Source organism: Jaculus jaculus, chromosome 3 (assembly GCF_020740685.1).
Source record: "Jaculus jaculus isolate mJacJac1 chromosome 3, mJacJac1.mat.Y.cur, whole genome shotgun sequence".
In the NCBI taxonomy this organism is placed as follows: Eukaryota; Metazoa; Chordata; class Mammalia; order Rodentia; family Dipodidae; genus Jaculus; species Jaculus jaculus.
Window position 1 is genome coordinate 167,768,059 of NC_059104.1, and position 26,689 is coordinate 167,794,747.

The following is a 26,689-nucleotide window of genomic DNA, read 5'->3' on the forward strand; positions in this document are numbered from 1 at the left end:
CCGAAGCGTGGCTGCAACAAACCAGTTTTGGTGAACCGATGAGTTGATTGGGGTTCCTTACAGGGCCTCAGTGAAGGGTTCCCTACAGGAGCGTGGAGACCCCAAAGTAGCTGTAATGTTGACAAGTGTCATGCCAGAATGGACGATGACCTCCCCATCACTGCATTAGATGGAGTTGCCCACCTTGATCTTTTACACTCTATATGCTCTGCCCGTCCTCAGACCTCATACATTACTGCAGGCAGCTGGCACAGGGGGCACCTGAGCTCTGAAGACCTTCCCCACACCCTTCCTCCTGTGGGAGAACGTCAACAGTCCTGAGACTGTCTTGCGAGTGGTCCCAGCTGCTTTTGATAAGCTGACAATGGTTGTCGACTGCTTTCAAATGGGAGAAAGTTGCCATGTGACACCAACGCTCTCCCGATTCCTGGCAGTGGGCTCCATAGCCTGTTCAGGAGGGGTTTTCTGATTTTGACATATTTCGTCTCAGTCACATCCTGCAGGAGAACTCCTGTGTTTCCCGATACTTCCTTGTGGCCTTATTGAGTTATCAGGGGTCTCTCTGAGTGTTGAGTTTCTACTCTGCAAGATGGAAAATACTTAGATGGAACAATACAACAAGGGAGGCACACTCAGCGAGGTGCCAGGCTTGGAAGGAAAGTGGACTGGATGGTGGTCATCATTCTTACATGGCTTAGCAGTTAAGGCACTTGCCTGCGAAGCCCAAGGACCCAGATTTGACTCCCCAGAGTCCACATAAGTCAGATTCACATGGCGGCACATGAGTCTGGAGTTCGTGGGCTAGAGGCCCTGGTGTGCCCATTCACTCTTTCTCATAAATAAATAAATAAGAATAAAAATAAATAAAAAGGTGCATCGTTCTGGATTCCTCAGATGGGTCTCCAGTGTCATCTCAAGGGTCTTTAAACGTGGAAGAGAGCCGGGCGTGGTGGCGCACGCCTTTAATCCCAGCGCTCGGGAGGCAGAGGTAGGAAGGTCACCGTGAGGCCACCTTGAGACTACATGGTGAATTTCAGGTCAGCCTGAGCTAGAGTGAAACCCTTCCTCGAAAAACAAAAAAATAAAATAAAATAAAATAAATAAAAAATAAAGTGGAAGACAGTGGAACTGGAGAGATGGCTTAGTGGTTAAGGCGCTTGCCTGCGAAGCCTAAGGACCCATGTTCTACTCTCCAGATCCCACATTAGCCAGACATACAAAGGTGAGGCAAGCGCAGGGTCACACATGCCCACTAGGTGGTGCAAGCGTCTGGAGTTCCAGTGCAGTGGCTGAGGCCCTGGTGCCCCAATTCTCTCTCTTCTCTCTCTGTCTCTTTGTCTCTTGCTTGCTTGTTCGCTTGAAAAAAAAATACATACATGTATGTATGTATGTATGTATGTATGTATGTATGTATGCATGTATTTTTAAAGTTGAAGAGCGTGGCACAAGAGGTGATCTGAGGGAGGTGGAGTGGTGAGAGCTCTATCCAGTCTTGCTGGCTTTGAAGGTGGAAGAAGGAGTTGTCAGACAGAAAAGGCAACTTCTAGAAGCCAGGGAGGGCAGGGATCTAGAAACTGGAGAGGGCAGGGAAACAGATTGATTTCTACAACTTCTCGAAAGAACAGAGATCTTCTGATGCCTTGATCTTAGCCTGAGGAGGCCCACTTTGAACTGAAGATCTGTAAAATAATAAATTTGTATTGTAGAAAGCTACTGAATTTGTGGTATTTTTTTTTTTTTTATAGCAGCCGTAGAAAATGAACACCAACCACTTGGTACCAGTATTTCTGGCACATCTGCCTTGACATGGCTTGCCATACCTTTGCCTTATTTCATTGGCCAGAGCAAGCCACATGGGCATGCCTACGATGCCCACCATACTCTGTCTTAAGAGGGAAACAGGATACAGTGAATACAGTGATATCTATTGTCTATAGTGATTTCTGTTATCATTGCTACATATCATTGGGTGCTTCTATTCTTCTCTTTCACGAAAATCTCAAAAATAAAAATAATCTTCTTAAGTTGATTTCCTTATCAACTAGTGAGGTTGTGACCTCTGGCTTGGAAAAATCCCACCTTACAAGATGCCCTAATGGACCATTTGACACATGCTAGGCATAGATGATTGGACCAGGGGCAGAACACCTAACTGAACCTGACCAATCAGATTCTTCTCCTGGGAATTTGGAACTGGGCCATTCAGCCAGTGAGCAGCGGGGAAGCTGTGCGGGAGACAAAGTAGAAACAGGTTTGGAGTGTGAGTCACATGCCAGCCAAAAGGATGGGGGGGGGGGGGAGAAAAAGCCGAGTAAGCAGAGCGAGCTGGTCCACTGAGACAATGGAGCAGCCGCACAGACGGCCCTGCGGCCGGGCCCAGAGAGCATGCGGCCTCCGAAGGAGACGGGGAGCAGCAGCCTGACACCCTGATGGCGTCCCCGTTTTTGCCTCCAGCCCCATTGCGTCCTGCCTGCGCATCCTTCCCGTGAGAAATTTACCTCCTTTATAGCAGCACTCCATGCTCTTTCTCTTGAGCTACCTGGAGCCTTAATCAGCCCAGAACCCTTTATTTCTCTTTTGGGGGGAGGCTGAGGCTGAGGAACAGTTGTGGGAGCATAGGGCTTTTGGGGGGGGTGGTGAACCACATGCAGCCGCTTACACCTGCAAGGTTAGCTTTGACCAGGGGCTTGGGAATATTTTGGTGCATGTAACTCACAGGTAGAGCTGTCTGTCTTGGGTGGTGTGGCACACATAAGTCTAGGAAATTGGGAACACCTCACAGGGGTCACTTTTCTGAAAGTGTTGGGGGCCAGAAGCCAGTGGAGTTTCATGGAGGAATTGGTGCGATGGAGTTGGATGGGCCCTGGACTCTGGAGACAGACGGTATGTGGCCTCTCTGAACCTCAGTTTCCGCATCTCTGAAATGGGACCGTTATAAGGCTCAGCCAGCGTGTCCTTGGAAAACCACTTAGAGCCACAGCTAAGGAATAACAACACATTCAAGGGGATGTGGCTACCGCGGCTGCTGTTGTTTGAGGAAGGCTTCCTAGTCCTGGCTTCCTGAGTGGCAGGACATTCCCCACTGCTGCTTGTGTTTCCTGCCCCTCATCACCCTCACTCTGCACCCCCCCCCCCACTCGCCCTTTGATTCCTTCCCTTTCCCTTCCCCTCTTGCCCTCATTCTCTCTGTTTTCTGTTATTCCTGATGTGGCAAAAATAACTGCTTGAGCAAATAGTATAGTGGATTCAAACAGCTAGAAGTGGGTCTGGGCCCTGACATAGCCCCTGGCTTGCTGTATTCCTGGACAGATTCCTGCATCTCTCTGAGCCTCCAATTAATGACCTGTCGAATGGGCATTATGATATCTGTTCTACAGTACTGCTAGGAGGAGAAATTTAGTTGCTCAGTGAATGCTGTCCCTTCCTTCCCTCCCTTTGCCCCTCCACCCCTCCCTCCCTCTCTTCTCCCCCCTCCTCAGTTGTGCCTGGGCACCCCAATCCCTCCAAGAAGCCACTTGAACACCATCCCCTGACTCTGTTATCTGCGTTGCCTGGAGTTTATGGCCTCTCTTTTTCCCTCAGACTCTAGGGTGCCAATGACTGGGGCTGGATGAGGCTTGGTGGCCACAAGGCTCCCTGTGACTGTCACTTCCGTGGTCCCTGGGAGAAGGTTGGTGCGCCTGGCTCTCTAGCTTGGTGCTGCTAGTTCAGAATGTGTGATCTGTGTGTGCTTAAAAAAAAAAAAAAATTTTTTTTTCTTTCTCACTTTAGCAGTTATCACATCCCAGCTAACTGTGGCATCTTCACACTCCCAACACTGATAAATATTGATGAAGAGAGGCGCCCTGGGTCCCTAGGGGATGGGAGGATGGAGGCCAGGCCAAGATCTTCTTTGCCTGCAATGTTCAGACCCATCCCTGCTCTCTGGGGACCAGGAGGGAGGGGTGGGGCCAGGCCAGGGCCGTGGAGGCCTCACAGAGCCATCCCACTGTCCTTAGAGTGGCTGATTGAGGACTACAGGCTTCACCTGCAGACCTGACCTGTCGACTGCCTAATCCCGAAAAGGATTTGAGGCCCAGGCTTGCTCCTCTGGGCCTCGTGTGTGCCTGCTCCGTCTTTCCCCGTCTGCTCCACCTCTCTCTACTTGAGGCTGTTTCTCTTTCCTTCTCTCTTCTTCTCCCTTTTTTTTTTCTCCTTCTTTTACCTCTTGTCCTCCTTTTATTTTTACACCTGCGTCCTTCCCCTCTTGGCTCCTCTCCCCAGTACCTTTTCTCATTTCAGGATCTCTATCTTTTGCTTTTCTTCCGTTCCACCCAACAATGACTGGGGCACTCTGGGCTGGATGGTGGTGGCTAGGTGAAAGGGCCTCTGGCTCCCAGATGCAGCCGGGGTGGGGTTGGGAAGGGAAAGAGGAGCTGTGGAAGCAAGTAACACTTTTTATACATCACTGCCTGAGCCCACGCTCAGCTGTGTTTTGTGATCACTTCTCCTCCCTGTCCTGTGCCCTCTGTCTCTGTCAGGGAAGGTGGTGACTCTTCACGGATTCATCTGCTTAGACTTTTACTGGGTGTTTGCCACCTGCCGTGTTTAGCATGTCTACCGAACAACAGTTAGGTGAACCCCAGTGGGTGCTCGGGATCTGTCAGTGGACTGGAGAGAGTCTGCCATTCTGGAGTGCGCCTGCTAGCTGAGCAGACAGACCAGGCACAGAATATAGTAGTGAAGTCCATAGCAAGTTGGATTGTGATGCGTGCTGGATAGAATGGAAGAACAGAGCGAGAGAAGGATTGGGGCCAGGTGGGCATGGGTTCAAGCATTGCATAAGGCAGTGGGTTTGGAATACCTTGGGACAGCATCCTGGAGACCAAGGGAGACTGTTACAATAAAGGTTTGAGGTAGCAATGGCCCTCGGGGTGATGTTGGAGAACAGCAGAGCTTGGGAGGAGTGAGGTGATGCAGGCGGAGAAGCGATGATGTCCCATCACTGATATCTGGTAGGCACTTGAGGCTGACCCTGTGTTTGAGCTGGGTGGATGTGCCCTGTGAAACGCCTGCCCGCAGCCTGCTGTGGGGAAGGATGGGCTGCAGAGGCTGGTGTGCATCTGAGGAGGTTGTGGAGGAGAAGGTAGGAGCTGGTTATGTGGGGCGCCGCTTGCTCTGCACCCTTGCCTGGTGCCTGCAAGACACTCAAGACCCTTGTCCATGGTCCAGCCTCACAGTGGCCTGCAGGAGCCTGCCTGGGGCAGGATCTGCTAACTCTGGCCTCGCCTTTCTTTCTCTCCACAGAGTGTTCAAGAAGGCGAGCCCGAATGGAAAGGTGAGTCTCTGGTGTGCCAGCTCCTCCCTGTGCCCATGCTCTGGGAAACCTCTGCGGACCAGAAGAGGAAATGGTGTGCCCAGGGAAAGGCAGACGCTGCTATCCGTCTGAGGGTGACACAGTTGTCTTCAGGAGCCCTTAATGCAGAAGGGATGGGGCTCTCCCTGGAAACTTTCTGTGTGGACTGTGGGGCTGGGGAGAGATGGTGTGCCCTCTAATGGAGAGACCATGCAAGCTCATCTGTAAGGGCAGCGGGGAAGCCATTGATCCCCCTGGTGTGAGGGGCTCTGGTGTATTTGCCCCTCACTGTCTAGGAGCTGCCAGAGCCTGTGTCCCTTCCTTCCTTTCCACAGGCCCCAGGCTTGCTCTCAGTTCAGCAAATAGACATTACTGACATCAGTGCACGCCAGGTCTGGGCCGGGATCAGGGAGGGAGGACTGAAATGAGTCAGGCACAGTGCTCATGGCCAGACGGCAGAGGCAGGCCCCAAAATTGATCATCACGTGAAGTGCCAAGTGTGAGATACCGGAATGTCCAGGGGCTGCAGACCCCCTGATTGGACAGGCATGTCTTCCTCCAGGATGATGTCGTTCTAGGCACAGTAAGGCAAAGGGGGCATTCTAGGCAGGATCATGTAAAATCTGAAGGAATGCTGGCCATCCCCAGTGGTTGAGTCTCCATGTGCCAAGACCGAGCAGAGAGGGCAGAGGCAAAGATAGGCTACAAGATCCAGGGGCAAGAATCCCGTGGTCTGTCTTAGCAGCTTGCATGCCCTGAGCTGGAAGACAGCACCACACCCTATTCCATATCCCCATTCTGGCCCAGAGAAATCATCACTAATCACCACCTCTCACCCTTTCCGGCTGCACCAGGATCCCATCTTGGATTCCTTGGCAATCCAGGGCCCCAGGCAGCCCTGACCAATCAATACGACATGTTGTTTGGAATGAAACCCATTCGTCATCCTCGCTTCCAGGCACAGAGGAAACTATTAACGGGTTTTCAGACAGGCATGGATTTTTGTTTTAGGACAACCAGTGTGTCCAGGGTTGCAGAGCATCAGAGGGCCAATGTGCTCTGCCAGGCAAGGGTGGCAGCAGAAATGGAAAAACCAAGGGACTTGAGAACTGTGATAGAGGTAGAACTGTCAAGGTTGGAGGATGGCTGAGGGGCAGGGAGCACTTAGGATGATGTTTTCTCGGTTCATCTTTGAGCCACTGGAGTTCTAGCTTGGGGCTCTTCCTTGCCGGCAGGGAAGTAGCTCCCTGATTCCTCACTGCCCCAGAAGCCAGTCCTCATGTGAGTGGCTTCTTGCCAGGCCACACTGGGAGGAACAGCAGATGTGCGCAGAGTGGGGCTTGTGCCTAGAGCCTGTGCCCTCGGCTCTGTGGCTTGTGGCCCGCTCTGCTGCTGAGGTTCCAGTCTCAGCAGTGCTTGGTGGTGTGAAGTCCTCCCCGGGCCTCAGTGTCCTGTGTGAAATGGGAACCATAGTAACTGCTTCCTAAGGTTTTAGGAGACGGAGGTTTTGTTTTGTTTTGAACTTTTCAGGGCTGGGAAGACAGATCAGCAAATAAAACCCTTGCCATGCAAACATGAGGACCAGAGTTCAGTTCTTTGGCATCCTCATGTAAATGCCAGGCAGGCCTGGAAGCCTGCTTGTAATCTAGTGCTCTGGAGGCGGAAACAGAGGATTCCCTAGGGTGAGCTGGGTAGCTCAATTAGCTGAATCAGTGAGCTCTGGGTTCCAGTAGGAGAGCCTGTCTCAATAAATAAGGTGTACGCACACACGTCTGAACATGCACACCCAGCCCACACATGTGCACAGGCAAAAACAACAACGACAACAAACTTTCCAAGTATTTGCTATGCCGGGTGTGGTGGCCTTTAATCCTAGCACTCAGTAGGCAGAGGTAGGAGGATCACCATGAGTTCGAGGCCAGCCAGAGACTACAGAGTGAATTCCAGGCTAACCTGGCCTAGAGCGAGACCCTACCTCAAAAAACCAGAAAACAAACAAATATCTGCTTTTGGGGTTGGAGAGGGTACCTGCACTCTGTTGAGGTTCCAGTAAGGTTGGGAGTGGGTGGAGGAGTTTCAAGGGCAGCTCCAGGGCAGGGGCCTGTGTTCTCCTAGCCTGCAGACTCTTAACACCCATGTGCCTCTCCTCCCCAGCTCACCGTCTACCTTGGAAAGCGGGACTTTGTGGACCACATTGACCTTGTGGACCCCGTGGGTGAGTGCTGGGGGCATCCAGACCTGTGGGAAAGCCCCATGTTCAGAAGAGCCTGGTGCCCAGAATGGGTGGGTGTGGCTTCCCGCTCCAGGTGGCAAGTGTCTTCTGAGCAGTGACTTTCCCATTCAAGAGAGGCCCCTCTGGCTGTACAGAGGCTTGTGGGTGCTCTGAAGGTGAGGATAACAGCAGCAGCAGTAGCATTTAGGGCTTACCACACCGCAGACAGTGGGGGCAGCTGCAGCAGCCACCCCTGCTTTCCAGACAGGAGAATGAGGTCCAGAGGAGCTCAGCGACTTGCTCCAGGTCAGAGCCAGTAGGTTGAAGGGTACGGTTGCAGTTATTTTTTGCATGATTGGGACAAATATCTGGCATCTTATTGGAGGAAGGGGTTTGTTTCAGGCTTCCAGAATTCAGGAGAAACACCTCCAATGGCAGAAGAAGCTGGCTCACTTCCATAGATCCATGGCAGAGAGACAGACCAAACATGAAGGGCCAGAGCTCACACTGGCTTTTTACACACCTTAGAGCTGAACTACAAAAGATCCACCCTCAGTCATGTCTCCCCAAGCAGGCTGCTGGAGACTTAACTAGGAAGCTTAATTGTAATACAAATTTCCCGAGTCTATAGGGCCGTATATTGAAACCACCGCATTTCACCTCTGGCCCCCATACACTCATGATCATCTAACAATGCATATTGCTTTCTGTCCAACTTCAAAGGTCCTCACAGGTTTTTTTTTTTTTTTTTTTTTTGCCACCTTTAACATTGTTCAAAAGTTCCAAGTCAGCTAGGTGTGGAGGCACACACCTTTAATCCCAGCACTTGGGAGGCAGAGGTAGGAGGATTGCCATGAGTTCGAGTCCACCCTGAGTCTACACAGAAAATTCTAGGTCAGCCTGGGCTAGAGCAACACCTTATTGCAACCTCCTCCTCCCCCCGCAAAAAGTCCTAAGTCTTATTTTAGATTTAAGACTATCTCTTACTAAGTTAAGACACAAGCTACATACTTCCCGTACATAATGGAACAGGCAAAAAAGCATAACAAGGAGAGATTAGACCAACACAGAATGAATAACCAGCGGGTAAGCATCAAACATCTGCAGTTCAAGTCCAGTATCTGTAACTAGTGATGAAAGTCTCTTGATTTTCAATTCCACCCCTCCAACTGGGCTGAATAGCCTGGAACAACTCCATCCTGAGCCAGCAGCTCTCCACAGCAGCTGTTCTTCAGTCCTGATCCATCCAAAGCATCTTCCAAACTACATTGTAAACTATAGCTCATCTTTATGGCTCTATATGTTGTCCTTACTTAGTCTCCATACAGGGATTTTTTTTCCAAATTTTTATTGACATCTTCCATAATTATAAAAAATATCCCATGGTAATACCCTCCCTCTCCCCACTTTCCCCTTTGAAACTCCATTCTCCATCATACCCCTCTGCCTCTCAATCAGTCTCTCTTTTATTTTGATGTCATGATCTTTTCCTCCTCTTATGATGGTCTTGTGTAGGTAGTGTCAGGCGCTGTGAGGTCATGGATATCCAGGCCATTTTGTGTCTGGGAGGAGCATTTTTTTTTTTTAAACCTTGCTTCATGTGCCACATCTCAGCAGTACCTGGAACCAGTTCATCTTCATACAGTGGCTTTACTGGGTCTCCACACAGGGATTTCAACCCTGTCTCACTTTGCCCAGCGGCTATTTCCAAAAAACAAAACTGTTGCACTTCATGCCCTTTGTTTTTTCATGCATCCAAAACCAGCACCAGGTGTGAAGCATAGCCAATTTTGTAAATCTGGTGGTGGTGGTGGGGAAATAAACAAAGAATTTTTAATTTTCTCTTGGAATAGACCTTGACCTTGAAGAGCAGCATACTCCTTTGGAATTTTCCCCCCAAGCCTTTCTTCAAGCCTCTTCCTTGTTTGTTTGGTTTTTCGAGGCAGGATCTCACTCTAGCTCAGGATGACCTAGAATTCACTATATAGTCTCAGGGTGGCCTTGAACTCATAGCAATCCTCCTATCTCTGCCTCCCAAATGCTGGGATTAAAGATGTGTGCCACCATGCCCAGCTCAAGCCTCTTCCTTGTAAAAGAACTTTTATTCCTACTCATTTGAGTCTTCCATGGCTCAACCTCAGAGCATCATTTCAGTTGTTTCAGAGCAAAGCAATTGGCCCACACTTAATGGTGGTAATCTGCTTAAAAATTGCAACTCAAGCAACCTAAAACCAGTCTCTGTGCCAGTAACTTCAGACTTGTTTGAATTTTTCCTGTGATAAACTGTTGATCTTTCATTTCTTTTTTGTTCTATATCTTCTGCCAAGCACACCAGTCCATTACTTTGAAATTAACCTTGATCAAACTCTCTGGCCATGGGCAGAAGAATGCATCCAGCCTTTATGCCAGCAGTCCAGTTCCAACAATGTTCTCTCTCTCCTTTGAAAGTTCATAAGCCAAGCCTTCACAACCCACAATTCTCTCTGCATTTAGCATTTTCAAACTCTTACCAGAACAGTCCATCATGCTCTGCTTACAGCACTGCAAGGTTTCTCCAGTCCGAAGTACCAGAGCCTTCCACATACCTTCAGCAAACAAGTTCCAAAAGACCAAAACCCACATGGTCAGCTCCATCACAGCAATGACGCCACTCTTGTTATCAGTTTTTCTGTTGCAGTTACTTTTGCGTTGCTGGGGAAAACAACCAATCAGAAGCAGCTTATGGGAGGAAAGGGCTTATTCCAGGCTTGCCGAATTCAGGGGAATACCATCAGTGGCGGAAGAAGCTGGTTCACTTTCATAGATCCATAGCAGAGAGACACCACCAACCAGCCAGCAAACACGAACAACCAGAGCTCAAATCAGCTCTTTACCACCTTAGGCTGGGCTAAAGATCTGCCCCCAGTGACACATCTCTTCCCCCACAGGGCTCCGCCCACTGGAGATTCAAGTTGTAAACTCAGTCCTAATCAAAGATCCCATGAGGCTATGGGGATATAAATTTGCATTCAAACCACCACATTACCCATAGGTATGAATTCCAGCCCTTGGTCCTGCTGCCCCCCCCCCCCATGGTGAATTGGGCAGATTGAAAGCAAGCCCTTCTTGTAACTTGTGAAATGGGGGCTGCCTTTTACCTACACGGGGCTGTGCCAGAGGCTGGGTCACACTGAAGCCAGATTCTGCTCTCCTCATGCTCTGTCACCTCATCACACCTGGTACCTGTGGCCTCTGCTTTTCAACATTTCTGAATGTCATGGATCATGGAGGGTGGAGAAAAAGATCAATATAGAATAGGGAATAGGAGGGGGAAAGTGGGGATTCCATGGAGGGGGTTGGGAAGGAACAAAGGAGAGTGGTGGGAAAGGATTGTGTCAATTTTAAATGAAGCTTTTTATTTTATAAATAAAAATTACTTATGCGGATGGAGAGATTACTCAGTGGTTAAGGCACTTGCCTGCAAAGCCTAACAACCTGGGTTTGATTCCCCAGTATCCATGTAAAGCCAGATGCACAAACTGGCGCATGCATCTGGGGTTTGTTTGCAGTGGCTAGAGACCCTGGAGCACCCATTCTCCCTCTCTGTCTGTCTCTCTTCTCTCTGTCCTTCTGTGCTTGCAAATAAAATAAAATACTTAAAAAAATGTTTCTTCATTCCAAAGGCTACCTGGTGCCTGGGTTTCAGACCCTGAATAATACTCATTTGCCCAAAGCCACAGTCAGGTCTTTTGGGCAGAGGGTGGGAGGCATGCAGGTGAGGCTGGGAGGTGGGTGTCATCTTGGGTGCTGGTCTTCCTATTTCTCTTGTGATGCTTTTAGATGGGCAGATGGCTGGGTTTGAGTCCGAGTGGGTTTGGGGCTTGGATTTGAGAGGTTAAGTTGGAGGGGTCTGCTCACTCTCTGTTTCCCCCCTAGATGGCGTGGTCCTGGTGGATCCCGAGTATCTCAAAGAGAGACGAGGTAGGCTTTGGTCCCCTCTCCCAGCATGCCAGGGACCTCCTCTGCCCCTCTTCCCCCACTGACCTCAGCCGAGGTGATATCTAGGCAAGGTTGGGCTAATCTCACCGCCTCTCCTTGCCCGCCCATGGTTCCTGAACGCCACAGTTCACACCTAGCAGGGGCTCTGGCTTTAACAAGCCCTGGGCAGCCCCGCCTCATGCTTACTTTGGGAGAACTTGTAATGCCCCAAGCACTACATCATCGTCGATAACAATGGCCAGCCTTGGGGTGCCAGGGACAGGAGGGAGGGTCTCATTTCTCAGAAGAGCAAAGTAAAAGGACTGCAAGGTCATGGCTGGGCGAGGCCAAGACTTTATGCCTTCTGGACATGTCATGTGCTTCCCTTCTGGGCTGTCTGCCTGGCATGGCTCCCCACCAACCTCCATACCAGCTTCATCCAGCCACTGCTGCCACCGGGTTGTGGGGCAATCCCTCACTGTGCTCCTGGTCTAGGGAGGAAGTCAGACCTGATCTATGGGAGGAAACCCCCCCACACACACACCTCATGATTTTGTGTCTGGGCACCAAGCGCGGGGAGGCAGCGCTGCTATCCTGCAGGAGCCTGGGGACCGACCTGTGGTCTCTAGTGCTCCTGGGAGGGCTGGTGTGTGGCCTTCCCGGGGCCCCCCTCACTGCCCCTGCTCCCCACAGTCTACGTGACCCTGACCTGCGCTTTCCGCTACGGCCGGGAGGACCTGGATGTCTTGGGCCTGACCTTTCGCAAGGACCTGTTTGTGGCCAATGTGCAGTCCTTCCCACCCGCCCCCGAGAGCAAGAAGCCCCTGACGCGGTTACAGGAGCGCCTCATCAAGAAGCTGGGCGAGCACGCCTACCCCTTCACCTTTGAGGTCAGGGGCCCTTGTCCCCCCCAGCCCCCCGCCGGGGCCATTCCAGCAGCTTTGCCTCTGGGAAGCACTAGGGCACACGGACAGCCAATCTAGGTCACCCAGTTCCCTAGTGTGTGATGGCACCTAACCACCGTCCCGTATCCTGCCTGGTGTCTCTTCTCCGGCCTGGGCTGGGTGTCTCACCCTAACCTCTGGACTAGTCCTCGGGCCTTCCTCCATCCATGTCGCTGAAGAAAGTGGGGCACCAGGGGGTAGCTTCAGAGAAGGAAGGAGCCCTGTCTGGTCTTGGGTCACGATATGTCTCTCCCCAGACTGCCTACCCCCATGCCCAGTTCTACCCTTTGCGAAGCCCTCTTCCAGTTGCAAGATGCCACAGTGCCCTATTTCGCATCTCCATGTTTCTTTGACTCCCTGATTCTGAGATTCAGGGTAGTCTCGGTGATAGCCTGAGGGCAGGGGAGTTGTGGTCAAGCTGGGTGCAGAGTCCTCTCTGCGTGCACATGAGATCATTTCTCTGGCTGCTGTCACGGGTTGCCGGAAACATTGGTGGTAATTAAACACACCAACTAAAATGACAGAAATCGATACGGAAGTCAGAAGTCCAAAATAGGTCTTATGGGTCCCAGGGCTGTGTTCCTTCCAGAAGCCCTAGGGCAGAGCCCTTTCCCTCGAGTTTCCATCTTCACAGTCCTTTTGCCTTGTCCTCATACCCCAAGCCAGCAATAGGGGGTTGAGTCTTTCTCACATCCCTTCACTCTGGCATGGACTCTTTTTATTTTATTTATTATTTATTATTATTATTATTATTATTTTGGTTTTGCAAGGTAAGGTTTCAGTCTAGCTCAGGCTGACCTGGAATTCACTATGTAGTCTCAGGGTGGCCTCAAACTCATGGCGATCCTCCTACCTCTGCCTCCTGAGTGCTGGGATTAAAGGCATGTGCCACCATGCCCGGCTCTGGTAGGGACTCTTTAATGGCCCTCATGATTATGTGATTACGGCAGGCTGAGATGGATGATCGAGACCGCTCTCCCCATCCCAACGCCAACACAGCTGCCAAGTCCCTTTTGTGATGCAAGGTGGCAGCCATAAATTTTGGGATTAGATGTGAAGTCTTTGGAGAATCCTTATTCTGTCTACTCCAGTAGACATTGTTGGAAGATCTCTTGAGCCATTCAGCCCTATGAAGATGGGAAGGGGGCTAAACCCGATAAGTGAAGAACTTTCCAACCTTTGTTCTCCCCCAGCTGCCTCTGACCCTGTGTGGGGTGATGTGGCTGAAGGAGGAGAACTGGTCCATTCCAAGGGCTCCTAGTCTGGTGGCCTCTCCTCAGGAGACTTGGTCTAATGGGCATGTGGGAGTGGCAGGGCCGTGAGACATGGGGGGGACAATGGCAGAGGTGACAGGCAACTCCTTCATGTCTCCTGAACAGATCCCTCCAAACCTCCCGTGCTCTGTGACATTGCAACCAGGGCCCGAGGACACAGGGAAGGTAGGTACCCAGGAGGGACATCTCTCTGGGTCTAGGGGCTCTAGGTCCGTGGCTTTTTTTCTCCTCAGGAAATGCTAGACACCTGGTACCTCCCTTCCCCTCGCAGCTTCCTGGGCCTAGGCCTGTCTGGTGCCCCTCAGACAACCAGCCTGTGCAGATGAGGCCACAGATGCGGCCTGCCTCACCCCCACACTCCGTGATGTGTCACGGGCTCCCCTGAGTCACTCTTGCTGGCTGCAGTGTTGGCTGCACCAGGACCAAGATGTTCTTAGGATTTGCACTTGGCCTCACATAGCCCCTAGCAACCTCGCAGGGAGACGAGATTGCTGCCGTTTCACAGCCGGGGAAACCGAGGCTCAGGGGAGTGTCCTGGGCCCCCAGAGCCTGCTTCTTTATTTGCAAAGCACAAGTGGTGGATGTGCGCATCCATGCCATGCTGTTTAAAGGCTGGGAGGCAACAGGCCACCCACGCAAGGGTTTTCATACAAGGTGTCCCCAGGCACTGCTGCTGGTGGCTCTCTTGATAAGGTCTGTCGCCAAGGCTGGGCCAGGAGTCCTAATGTGCCCACCCAGGAGAGAGGGACCAGCCCGTGGGCCCCCAGGAGCAGGTCAGAAGGAAGTGTTGGCGGGGGAGTCAGAGGCAGGGGAAGGCTGCAGGGCTCTGAGCCACACACCCAGGAGCTCTCTGGCGGTGGAGAGCGTGTGCGTTTCTGTCCATGGGCCTGATGTTGTGGAGGGTGGGCTGGCCACATGCTGGGCACCCGGGGGTCAGCATGTCTTCCGCAGGCCTGCGGTGTGGACTATGAAGTCAAGGCCTTCTGTGCCGAAAACCTGGAGGAGAAGATCCACAAAAGGTGCGTGCTGGGTGGGGTGCCGGCAGCAGAGGGGAGGGGGTACAAGAGAGGCAAGCGTGAGGACCGGCTGTGAGGACGGGCCTGGGCTCTCAGAGGGCTTTGCAAGGCTGGCAGATCATGGCAGGCTTCCTAGGGGCGGTGGCCTCAGGGCTGTGGCGCAGGCCTCCGGAGTCTTTGCGTCACTGTGTGGCTTCCTCCCTTTTGCCCCTGCCTCCGTCTCACCCCCTCCAGACTGAAGGAAGTGCTCATTTTTAAAAATTTTTTTATTTTGTTTGTTTTTCAAGGTAGGGTCTCACTCTGGTCCAGGCTGACCTGGAATTAACTAGGAAGTCTCAGGATGGCCTAGAACTGACGGTGATCCTTCTACCTCTGTCCCCCCAAGTGCTGGGATTAAAGGCATGCGCCACCACGCCTGGCTTGGAACCTCTCATTTTGAGTTTGGAAAGACCCTAAGTTCAGATTGTGTTTGATAATGAAGTGGACATCCACATTTCCCTGTTTGTTAACTGGAGGCCATCAGTGGTGGTGGTGGGGGTGATATGGTCTGTGTGTCATGGAACCTCTGAGCCACAAAGAGAAGTGGAGAAGGTGAACCCATCCAGGGCAGAAGGAGGGAGGCAGCCATGTTTCAGAGGGGACCTTCTCCTGCAGTGCTCTGGAGACAGAGCCCAGGCTGGCTGCCCAAAGCAGCTGGCCTCGACTTCTCATAGATGCCCTTCCTGGGGTTCAGGCCTTGTCGGTCTCGTGGATACTGGTTTTGCCCCCAGCTGTGATCCCCTGCATCCTGAGTTTAGTTTCTTCTTTTAAAAAAAATATTTATTTTTATTTATTTGAGATTGACAGAGAGAGAAAGAGGGATGGGGGAGAGAGAAAGAAACAGTGGGTGCATCAGGGCCTCCAGCCATTGTAAACGATCTCCAGATGCGTGCGCCCCCTTGTGCATCTAGCTAACGTGGGTCCTGGGGAATTGAGCCTTGCACCAGGATCCTCAGGCTTCTCAGGCAAGCGCTTAACCACTAAGCCATCTCTCCAGCCCTAGGTTTTTTTTTCTTTCTGTTTTGGATTTTCGAGGTATGGTTTTGTTCTAGACTAGGCTGACTTTGTGTATTCAAGGGTGGCCTTGAACTCATGGCAATCCCCCTACCTCTGCCTCCCAAGTGCTGCTAAGTTTTAGTTTCTAAGGAGGTAGCTGAGGGTACAAGCAACCTCTTTAGGAAGTGGGCCGAGTTTGCCACCTGCTGGCGATCAGGTGTATTGCATGCATTTTCACCAGCAGTCTGGACCCCTCTTGTGTATGGGGAAGACAAGACCCTTTCCCCTTACTTCTCTCTGTACCTTGTCTCTTTCCTCCTAAGGCCTGAGTCCAGGCGACTGAAGGGTGCTTTGGGTTGTGAGAGGGTCCTTGAGCAGAGAGAATGACAGCCACCACCCTCACCCCATCGTCAATGAGACATCTTAAGTCTACACCCAAGATTTCCCATTAATAACAAGATAGTGTCTGTCAGTTCCTAAGGGCTTAGTGGGTGCCAGTTGCGCTGGATGCGAGTGGAGCAGTTTATTTCTCACAGCAGCCTTAAGGAGTCGGCGCTCCTGTCCTCACTTTACAGATGAGGAAACAGAGGCACAGAGAGGTTAATTTACCCAGGCTCTTGAAGTCAGTAAGGATAGCTGGGAGAGCAACCCCGACTCTTCAGCTCTGGGGGAAGCAGCTTGTTGAGGAAATGGGGACGCCACAGAAACAGCCTCACTGAGCCTCTGTCCCCCCTCGCGATCTCTGTCTGCCCTGAGCCTGTGGCCTTCACTGAGCCCTTCTCATGTGTGGCCCCTTGCTGAGTCACCCCTTCACGGTCCTGCCCCGCCCCCTGGCTGAGCTCACAGTCTGTCATGGAACCTGGGCACCCCCCATGGAGCCCCCATCCCTCTGCACATTTTCACTTAGTATTTAACAGGCAGTTGCAGGATCCTAAGAACACAGCAGTGAATGATTTAGAGAAAGACTTTCCATCCTTAAGGAGTTTGTGCTGTCAGGTGACGCAGGGAGGCAGGAAGTGGAAAGGTTTCCTTCCTTTTTTTGTAAATTTTTAAATATATTTTATTTATTTTTTTATTTATTTGAGAGAAAGAGAATGGGCGTGCCAGGGCCTCCAGCCACTGCAAACGAACTCCAGATGCTTGCGCCCCCTTGTGCGTCTGGCTTACGTGGGTCCTGGAGAGTCAAACCAGGATCCTCTGGCTTTGCAGGCAAACGCCTTAACAGCTAAGCCGTCTCTCCAGCCCAAGGTTTCCTTTCTTACCATACTGCTGGGTACCAGGACACAGACCCCAATGAAGTGCTGTCCCGGGTTGGTTTGGGGATAGAATGGGAGAGGCTGGAGTGGGGGTCCCACGGTGACAGGCCCCTAGGCCAGCCACTATAGTTGGCTAGATTCCAAGGCAATAGACAGCCACGGTAGCTCTTTGTACAGTACAGGGGCGTGGAAGTTGAAGAGAAGGGCATGGAGGAGGCTCATTTCACCCTGCTCATTTCCTTTAGGAATTCTGTGCGTCTGGTCATCCGGAAGGTTCAGTACGCCCCAGAAAGGCCTGGCCCCCAGCCTACAGCCGAGACCACCAGGCAGTTCCTCATGTCAGATAAGCCCCTGCACCTAGAGGCGTCTTTGGATAAGGAGGTAAGAGGCTGGGCTGCTCTGCCAGGTCTGGGCCTCCGACTCCACTGTCTCCTGATCTCCCTTGGGGGTTTGGGAAAACCTCTTGGGGCTTAAAGGACTGGGAGAGATAGACACGTGAACCTCTAAGAGGGGTACAGATAACCTCAGATGGGAGGATTATGCCCTGTGGAAGGGTCCTGACCACGTCCCCTCCCACCTTGCTAACTGCTTGCTTCATCTGGGAGGCAGAAAAGATAAGGCAGGTCAGCAGAGAAGGGACAGAAGGACCCAGCCATGGCCTTCCTACCTCTGAGCTAGAAGGAGACAAGTCCTGTAGAAGCCAGGGGACTCTAATCTAGCTGGCTGGGACCTGCTGGGATCCCGGGCAGGCACTTCCTGGGGGTTCACCTCCCCCTGCTGAGGCAGCTGAAGGCAGGGGCCTGGACAAGACCTAGGAACTCAGAGCTAGTTCTCTTAGTGAGCTCATCATCAGCCCTTCCTCCCTTCCCTGAGTCTACCACAGCCTCCCATGTCTGCAACCCCATCAGAGCCCCCTCCCCCAGAGACTTGAGAGGTTGCCTCATCCAGCCACTCACACTGAGCAAGGGAGAGAGGCTTCACTAAACCGTCCAAGGTCACAGGGCCGTTCACCACTGTCACTGCTGTTCGTGTTGTTGCTAGTGGCCAGGACTAAACTGGAGCCAGGAATGTCATCTTCTCATCCAGGCGTGTTTCAAGACTCCCACGAGGAAGCTTGGTGGTCTTAGTGCCACTTTTACGCCGCTGGAAAGTGGCTGATGAGCTTGGGGGATAACTAGGGCTTGCAGAACCCTGGAAGGGTCTTGTCCACCTCCCCTTTGCCTGGAACGGAGGTGCCGTCCCCACCCACAGTCTCCTGTTTTCTACCTTCCAGATCTACTACCACGGCGAACCCATCAGCGTCAACGTCCACGTCACCAACAACACCAATAAGACTGTGAAAAAGATCAAGATATCGGGTAACTGAGGAGGGAAGGGAAGGAGGGAATCCCCCTAAGTATTGAGGTAGTTCAGGCTGACCTTTGTTAAAAGCCTGTCACACCCACCATCAATAGCTTGCTGCTTTTTAAAATTATTTTTATTTTTTTATTTGAGAAAGAGAAAGAGGCAGAGAGAGTAAGAGATGGAGAGGAAGGGAGGGAGGGAGAGAGAGAGAAAGAGAGAGAGAGAGAGAATGGGTGCACCAGGGTCCCCAGCCGCTGCCAACAAACTCCAGACACATGTGCATCTGGCTGACGTGGGCCCTGGGGAATCGAGCCTCGGTCCTCTGGCTTTGCAGGCGAGTGCCTTAACCGCTGAGCCACCTCTCCAGCCCCATCAGTAGTAGCTTTCTGAAGCTGAGCCTGCTCTGTGGGGTTCTCTTTCTTGTAGGTTTCCTGGGTCCTGGCCATTATGTGACGAGGGAAGGCTTGGTTGTGGAAGGGGGGTGGGTGTACAGGGGCTCCCCTTTGGGTGGAGGCTGGGGCCGTGTCTTTCACAAGTGCCCCTGTGTAGACTCTGGCATCGTCTGAGCATCCCCACCTTAGGGAATCTTGAGACGCTTCCTGGGTGCCGGCTCCTGGCTCATGCACCCGCTTCCATCTCCCTCCCCAGTGCGCCAGTACGCGGACATCTGCCTCTTCAACACAGCGCAGTACAAGTGCCCTGTGGCCATGGAGGAGGCCGAGTAAGTGCGCAAGCTGGGCCTTGAGTGCGTGGGGCTGAAGGGGACCAACAGGAGCTCCGGGTCCTGCCCCAGGGCCAGGTGACCCTTCTCTACCTTCCTCGGGCTCCCACCTTCCTTGTCACTCATGGTAGATGACATAGAAGAACCTTTTAGGAATAATTTACTTTGGGCTGGGGGCGTAGCTCGGTGGCAGAATGCTTTTCTGGCATACACAAGGCCCTGGGTTCGATCCCCAGGGCTCCCAAACAAACAAGATTTAGCTACAGGAAAGTGCACATTACAGCCGAGAACAAAGAGAGAGTCTGGGGCTGGAGAGATGGCTTAGCGGTTAAGCGCTTGCCTGTGAAGCCTAAGGACCCCGGTTCGAGGCTCGGTTCCCCAGGTCCCACGTTAGCCAGATGCACATAGGGGCGCACGCGTCTGGAGTTCGTTTGCAGAGGCTGGAAGCCCTGACGCGCCCATTCTCTCTCTCTCCCTCTATCTGTCTTTCTCTCTGTGTCTGTCACTCTCAAATAAATAAATAAATAAAAATTTAGAAAAAAAAAAAAAAAAAAAAAAAAAAAAAGAGAGAGTCTGCCTCAAAGGAAACAAAAAAGGCAAGAAAAAGACCCCGCTAAAACCAGAACTACAAAGCAAAAGCTAGTGAGTGGAGGGGCCGCTGGGGTTGTGGAGAGAGGATAAGTACTCCGTACCGGAACCGTAGGTGGCAGTGAGGCCCTTGGCTCTGAGCTCTCTTGAGAGCGCGGCACTAGGTACCCACCCGGCTCTCCTTGACTGTGAACGGAGTGATTCAGCTCATCGGGTATAAGCAATTAGATGGGGGCGAGAAGCCAAAGGTTGAAGTTGGAGGTGAGCTACAGTGGCTAAGTATGAATTTGTCCCACGCTTGCCAGCAACTAAGGGAGAGATCCCAAGGAAAGACTTAACAGAGGAGGTGAATGCTCCTGTGTTGCCACCATGAATGGCAATAATTGTTTTTAGCTTAAAAAAAAAAATTGCTGGGGGCTGGAGAGATTGCCTAGCGGCTAAGCGCTTGCCTGTGAAGCCTCAGGACCCTGGTTCGAGGCTCAATTCCCCAGAACCCACATTAGCCAGATGCATGGGGGCGCACGTGTCTGGAGTTTGTTTGCAGTGGCTGGAGGCCCTGGCGTGCCCATTCTCAATCTCTCTCTCTGCCTCTTACTCTCTCTGTCTGCCACTTTCAGATAAATAAATAAAAATAAAACAACAAAAAATTTTTAAAAATTGCTGGGTGTGGTGGCACACGCCTTTAATCCCAGCACTCGGGAGGCAGAGGTAGGAGGATTGCTGTGAGTTCAAGGCCACCCTGAGACTACAGAGTGAATTCCAGGTCAGCCTGGGCCAAAGTGAGACCCTTCCTCGAAAAACAACAACAAAATTTAAAAAAATTATTTAGTTGTTTATTTATTTGAGAGAGAGATAGAGAAAGAAGATGATAGAGAGAATAGGCATGCCAGGGCCTTAAGAGCCACTGTAAACGAACTGCAGATGCATGTGCCACCTTGAGCATCTGGCTTATGTTGGTCCGGGGGAATTGAACCTGGGTCCTTTGGCTTTGCCTTAACCCCTAAGCCATCTCTCCAGTCCGGGCAATAATTTTTTTAATAACTACATTTTATGTAACTTTATATACATATTTTATTTACATCTGCTAAGTTTTTTTGTGACTTAAAGAACATTTAAGGGTAGAGGATCTAGTTCAGTGGGTAGAGTGTTTGCCTGGCATGTGTGAGAGCCTGGGTTGGGTTTTCAGCAGAGCATAAGCTAGGTGTGGTAGTGCAGGGTCGCCTGTAATCCCAACGCTTGGGAGGTGGAGGTAGGAGGATCAGAATTTCCATGTTCAGCTATGTAACGAGTTTCAGGCCTGCTTGGGATCTATGAGACCCTGCCTCAGAAAGTCAGAAGTCAGTTATTTACTTATTCGTGTGTATATATACAAATAAACACATAACTGATTATATATATATATATATATAATACATACATATATAATACATATATATGCACAAATACATACATATATGTATATGTCCCGTCCTGTCTTGTTGAAAGTGGAGAGAGGGGGCTGGAGAGATGGCTTAGCAGTTTAGCACTTGCCTGTGAAGCCTAAGGACCCCGGTTCGAGGCTCGGTTCCCCAGGTCCCACGTTAGCCAGATGCACAAGGGGGCGCACGCGTCTGGAGTTCGTTTGCAGAGGCTGGAAGCCCTGGCGCGCCCATTCTCTCTCTCTTCCTCTATCTGTCTTTCTCTCTGTGTCTGTCGCTCTCAAATAAATAAATAAATAAATAAATAAATAAATAAAAATTTAAAAAAAAAGAAAGTGGAGAGAGGGGACTTGGAGAGATGGCTCAATGGTGAAAAGAACTTGCTTGCAAAGCCTGCCATCCTGGGTTCAAGTCTCCAGTGCCCACATCAAGTCAGATGCACAAAGTGGTGTAGGAATCTAGAGTTCATTTGAAGTGGCAAGAGGCTGTGGTATGCTCATTCTTTCTCTCTCTGCAAATAAGTAAAAATATAAAACAAGAAAAGGTGGAAAGGAAATGGAGCGGAACTAACTAAAAATTAAAATACTTATACATGGACCAGGGTCATAGCTCAGTGGTAAAGCACTCGCCTCACATGCCCAAGGCCATAGGTTCAATCCTCTGAAATACCTACACATGATGGGTATATGTGCAACACAGTGAGGAAGGTTTTACTTATAGACCCTAGGGGCCCTAGGGCATTCAATGGTTTCATTCATGGTTTGTGTTTAGTTGTACCTTGAATATTTTATTTTTATTTATTTATTTATTTGACAGAGAAAGGGGGGTGAGAGAGAGAGAGAGAGAATGGGTGCTCCAGGGCCTCCAGCCACTGCAAACGAACTCCAGATGCATGCGCCCCCTTGTGCATCTGGCTTATGTAGGTCCTGGGGAGTCGAACCTGGGTCTTTTGGCTTTGCAGGCAAATGCCTTAACCACTAAGTCATCTCTCTATCCCAGTTGTCCTTTTTTATAATTTTTTTTTCTGATTTATTTATTAATTACAGACAGAGAGAAAGAGAGGGAGAGGGAGAGGGAGAGAGAGAGAGAGAATGCATACTCTAAGGCCTCTAGCCACTGCAAACAAACTCCAGATGCATGCGCCACCATGTGCATCTGGCTTACATGGGATCTGGAGAATTGAACCTGGGTCCTTAGGCTTCACAGGCAAGTGTCTTAACTGCTATGCCATCTCTCCATCTCCCAGTTGTAATTTTTAAAAATTAATTAATTTTTTTATTAACAACTTCCATGATTATAAAAAATACCCCATGGTAATACTCTCCCTCTCCCCACTTACTCCTTTGAAACTCCATTCTCCATCATACCCCTCCCCATCTCAATCAGTCTCTCTTTTATTTTGATGTCATGATCTTTTCCTCCTCTTATGATGGTCTTATGCTGGTAGTGTCAGGCACTGTGAGGCCACAGATATCCAGGCCATTGTGTGTCTGGAGGGAGCATGTTGTAAGGAGTCCTACCCTTCCTTTGGCTCTTACATTCTTTCCACCACATTAGACCCTGAGCCTTGGAAGGTGTGATAGAGATATTGTAGTATTGAGCAATGTGGTCATTTCTTTCCATCACCATGATACCTTCTGAGTCATCCCAAGGTCACTGCCATCTGAAAAGAGAAGATTCTCTACCAAAAGTGAGAGTAGCATTAATATAAGGGTGTGAACATTAACAGAAGTGCTTACTGGGCAGTTTGATAAGCATAGTATATACATTTAGCTGGACAACAGCAGACATTACACCCCTAGGGTTCATGACTCCCCCTGTTGTAGGTTTTCAGTATCAGGGATGTATTCCCTTCCATGGAGTGGGCCTCCAGTCCAATTAGAGGGCAGTTGGTTTCCACCATGACAGACGTGCCACTATTGTACCCTTTGGCTCATTTGGCCTGGCTGGCTTCAAATATAAGGTTTGCAGTGTCCACTGTTGAGTATCTTCACTGGTGATTTCTCTTTCTGCCATTGAACTGCATGCAGAATGGCTTCTTCCAGCTTTCTGTCAGCCCAGTTGTACTTTTAAAAATGAATCTGATGCCATGTGTTGTGGCTCATGTCTTTAACTGCAGCACTCAAGAAGGCAGAAATAGAAAGATCACTGTGAGTTTGAGGCCAGCCTGGGACTACAGAGTGAGTTCCAGGTCAGCCTGGGCTAGAGTGAGACCCTACCTTGAACCCCACCCTCCATACCCCAAAATAGAATGTGTTGCTTAGTGCCATCTGGTTTCCTAGCCTAGGGGCAGCCCTGTTTGTGTGTTTGTGGGTGGTGTACATGTGTCTCTTTCTGATGGCAGTGGGTGCCTTGCTGCTGGGCCTGATCCAAGTGATACTTGCATCTGGGGGTACAAAGGTTGTTGGTAGAAGGGGAGGCTTGGGGCAGGGTGTCTTGGCTGTGTTGGGGCTGGCCATAAGGAGGGTCAACTCCACCCTGCCTCCCTTCTTCCCAGTGACACGGTGGCGCCCAGCTCAACGTTTTGCAAAGTCTACACCCTGACCCCTTTTCTGGCCAACAACCGAGAGAAGCGAGGCCTTGCCCTGGATGGGAAACTCAAGCATGAAGACACCAACCTTGCCTCCAGCACCCTGTGAGGATCCACCCTCCCAAGTCCCAGCCCACTGTAAAACCCCAACCTCCTGGTGCCACCAGTAAAAGGATGAGACTCGGGCAGTCCTCTTCCTCCAGCTGTGCCCGGGGCTTGTCCTTAGGAGCTTGGCCCCTCTGGCAGGCACATCCCCTATAGCTGCCTGCCTCAGAGCACGGACAAGAACGAGTAGATCTTGCTCACTGAGCGCCGCAAGGAACGGCAGCCCCTTTCCTGGAGTCCCGAGCCAGATGGTGTGTGTCTCCGAGGCCAGCAAGGATGGAGGGAAGGGCATGGGTCCTGCGAGAGGACTTGGGGCATCTGGACAGAGCAGGTGGTTGATCGGTGTAGACGTATGTGGGGGCCCCTCCACATCAGGGACTGTTAAGGTCATTTGGTCACTCTTGTCCCATGAGTATCGCCAAGCCCTCAGGGTCACCTCACTCTAGCAGAGCCCTAGGGTGTATGGGAACCTTCTCATCTTCTGTGTTGGAATCTGGGGGAAGGGGTTGGCTGGCTTCAGAAGCACATGAGCCCACTATTTGTAGCTCAGCTCAGACTCTTGATTCAGGACATTCTCATCATCAGCTCTCTCTCTGTCATACACACACACATACGGGCAGTCCACTTTCCACAAAACAAACTCTTTGCCCCCCTCTCTATTCTGGCATGGCACCCTACCTTCCCTTAAAACCCAGATGAGACACCACTTCCTTGGAGATGTCTTCCCTTGATCGTCTCCTTTCCTGGCTGCTCTGGCTCTCTCAGAATTCCCTCTGGCCCTTTTCTGCCCATGGTGTTGCTGAGCACAAAAGTAGATGAGAGCAGTGACTCATGGGAGAGTGGTTAAGGCCCAGCCTCACTGCATTATGGGCACTGGCCAGGAAGGGAAGGGGACTGACCAGCACCGCACAGATGGGTCATTTCACAGGCACATGTGGACTCCCAGGGACTGGGGCTGTGGCTCAGTACTTGCTGTCATGCATGAGGCCCTGGGTCTGATCTCCACGGGGAACTGGGCTGTGTGCTCCAGCTCACTGAGGACATAGGTCCTCCTCTGTGTCACCTTCTCTGTTGGATCTGCTGGCCAAGTGGCCCAGGAAAGGAATGGACAGTGACCTCCCCCCGACACACACACACCTCACACCACGCTCTGCTGCATCGCACCCACCAGCGAGCTCCAAAGATGACTTCCGTGTGTCACCCTGCAGGTTGAGGGAAGGTGCCAACCGCGAGATTCTGGGAATCATTGTCTCCTACAAGGTGAAAGTGAAGCTGGTGGTTTCTCGAGGCGGGTGAGTCTCTAGCCGTGCCAAGCTCCGGCCCCGTTCCCGCCGCTGGCCCGCCTTCAGTTGTGCCCGTGGAGGAGAACTAGGGCTTGAGGGCTTCCTGGTCCTATCTTCCTGCTTCCCGTTCCTCCTTCCCCTCCATCGGCCTCAGCTCCTCCTTCCTCTCCCCTGTCTTCCCTTTAATCCCAGGGGATGCCCCCTTGGAGCCTGTGCTGTGGGTCCCAGGAGCCACCACGCTCCTCAGGGCGAGGTGCCCACATTCGCTCTTGTCTAGCCCGATCTGCTGGGGTGTCAGTTAAAGGGGCTCAGAACCCAGAGCTGGACTGAGGGGTTGCTAGTGCAGCTGACCTCCACTGGGGAAACAGAGGCCTAAACTGTTGTCCAGTTTCTTTCTGAGCTCTCCTTCCCCAGCCTCGAATCATAAAGGACCAGGCATATCCTTAGCTTTGGTGCATAATTTGGTGGTTTTTGGTGGAGGCACTAAAAACCCTCCTGTTTCCCCACCTATAGGTTCCACATATTGTCCACTGAGAATTAAGTTTATTAATTTGTCAGAGGGATTTCTTTTTCTGATTTAGTTTATCCACTCCCATGGAAACATGGAAGAACTCAACTAATTAGACATTGCATTCATCCAGAGGATCATAGCTCTGAGCTGGGTATGTGATGCCCACACCGGTCTCAGCACTTGGGAGGTAGGGGGCAGGCGTTCAAGGCTGCTGAGTTTGAGGTCGGTCTGGGCTGTGCGAGAACCTGTTTCAAACAAAACCTCTTTCAAAAGAAACAAAACCGCTGGCCCCACAGGTGACAGTGCATAATGCTGACTGTGATCTTGCAGGACCCAGTTTTTTTTTTTTTTTTTTTTTTTTGAGGTAGGGTTTCACTCTAGTCTAGGCTGACCTGGAATTCACTCTGTAGTCTCAGGGTGGCCTCAAACTCACGGCGATCCTCCTACCTCTGCTTCTCGACTGCTGGGATTAAAGGCATGTGCCGCCACGCCCCGGCTTCAGGACCCACAGTTTTTCACACTCCTGGTGACGCACTAGCTCTTCCTTCTGCCACTAGCTGTCTCAGGAGGGGAGTTGAGTTCTTACAAATAAGGCTTCCAGGGCCCAGGGCGCCCGTGTGTGAGCAGGCAGTGGGCTGAGCCAGGGAGGGGTTGTGGGCCTTGGGTCTGCTCTGGGTGGGATCACAGAGGCGGTGAATGAATGTCCTTTCTCTTTCCTCCCGCTCTGCACTCTCTCCCGACCACTTCCTCCGCCTCCTCTGACCCACTCAGCCTGTTGGGAGATCTTGCGTCCAGGTAAAGCCCCTCCTTTGCCCTGCTTGAGCCGTCTTTCTGGAAGTGACTGGGGACCACTGGCCTGGCTGGAACCACAGGGCCCTGGGATGGGAAAATCCAGTGGTCAGTGTCAGGTCTCAGGCTCAGGGGTGTGCTGGGCCCAGAGCTGCCCACAGGGACTTGGGAGACATAGTCTCTTAGTGAAATGCCTTGTTCTGGCTTTCCTGCCATCCAGGTGCGAAGAACTAAAACTAAATTACAGGGGTCTAGGGAGCTGGCCTTCAGAGTGCCAAATGAATTACTATTTGAACTGGAGGGTGTTTAGGAGAAATCCGGTCTTCTCATGGCTTTCAAACTTCCACACCACTGAGAATTCACGGCTGGTG

General features: G+C 51.3%; 1 protein-coding gene across 7 annotated transcripts in view; it reads left to right on the forward strand.

Annotated features, from left to right (window-relative positions):
• Arrb1 (arrestin beta 1) overlaps positions 1-26,689 on the forward strand; it is an 88,584-nt gene that overhangs the window by 52,169 nt on the left and 9,726 nt on the right. For 3 of the 7 annotated variants that reach the window (XM_045144916.1, XM_045144919.1, XM_045144922.1), the window contains exons 1-13: positions 2,343-2,485; positions 5,287-5,317; positions 7,490-7,550; positions 11,463-11,507; positions 12,198-12,394; positions 13,828-13,887; positions 14,674-14,741; positions 17,275-17,410; positions 18,303-18,387; positions 19,022-19,094; positions 23,598-23,735; positions 24,944-25,027; positions 26,301-26,324. In XM_045144916.1, coding sequence (XP_045000851.1) covers positions 2,430-2,485; positions 5,287-5,317; positions 7,490-7,550; positions 11,463-11,507; positions 12,198-12,394; positions 13,828-13,887; positions 14,674-14,741; positions 17,275-17,410; positions 18,303-18,387; positions 19,022-19,094; positions 23,598-23,735; positions 24,944-25,027; positions 26,301-26,324 — 1,058 coding nt within the window. In that variant the 5' untranslated portion in view covers positions 2,343-2,429. Of the gene's footprint in view, positions 1-2,342; positions 2,486-5,286; positions 5,318-7,489; positions 7,551-11,462; positions 11,508-12,197; positions 12,395-13,827; positions 13,888-14,673; positions 14,742-17,274; positions 17,411-18,302; positions 18,388-19,021; positions 19,095-23,597; positions 23,736-24,943; positions 25,028-26,300; positions 26,325-26,689 lie in introns of those variants that run through there. The other 4 variants (XM_004656271.2, XM_045144917.1, XM_045144921.1 and 1 more) reach the window with 2 other exon arrangements.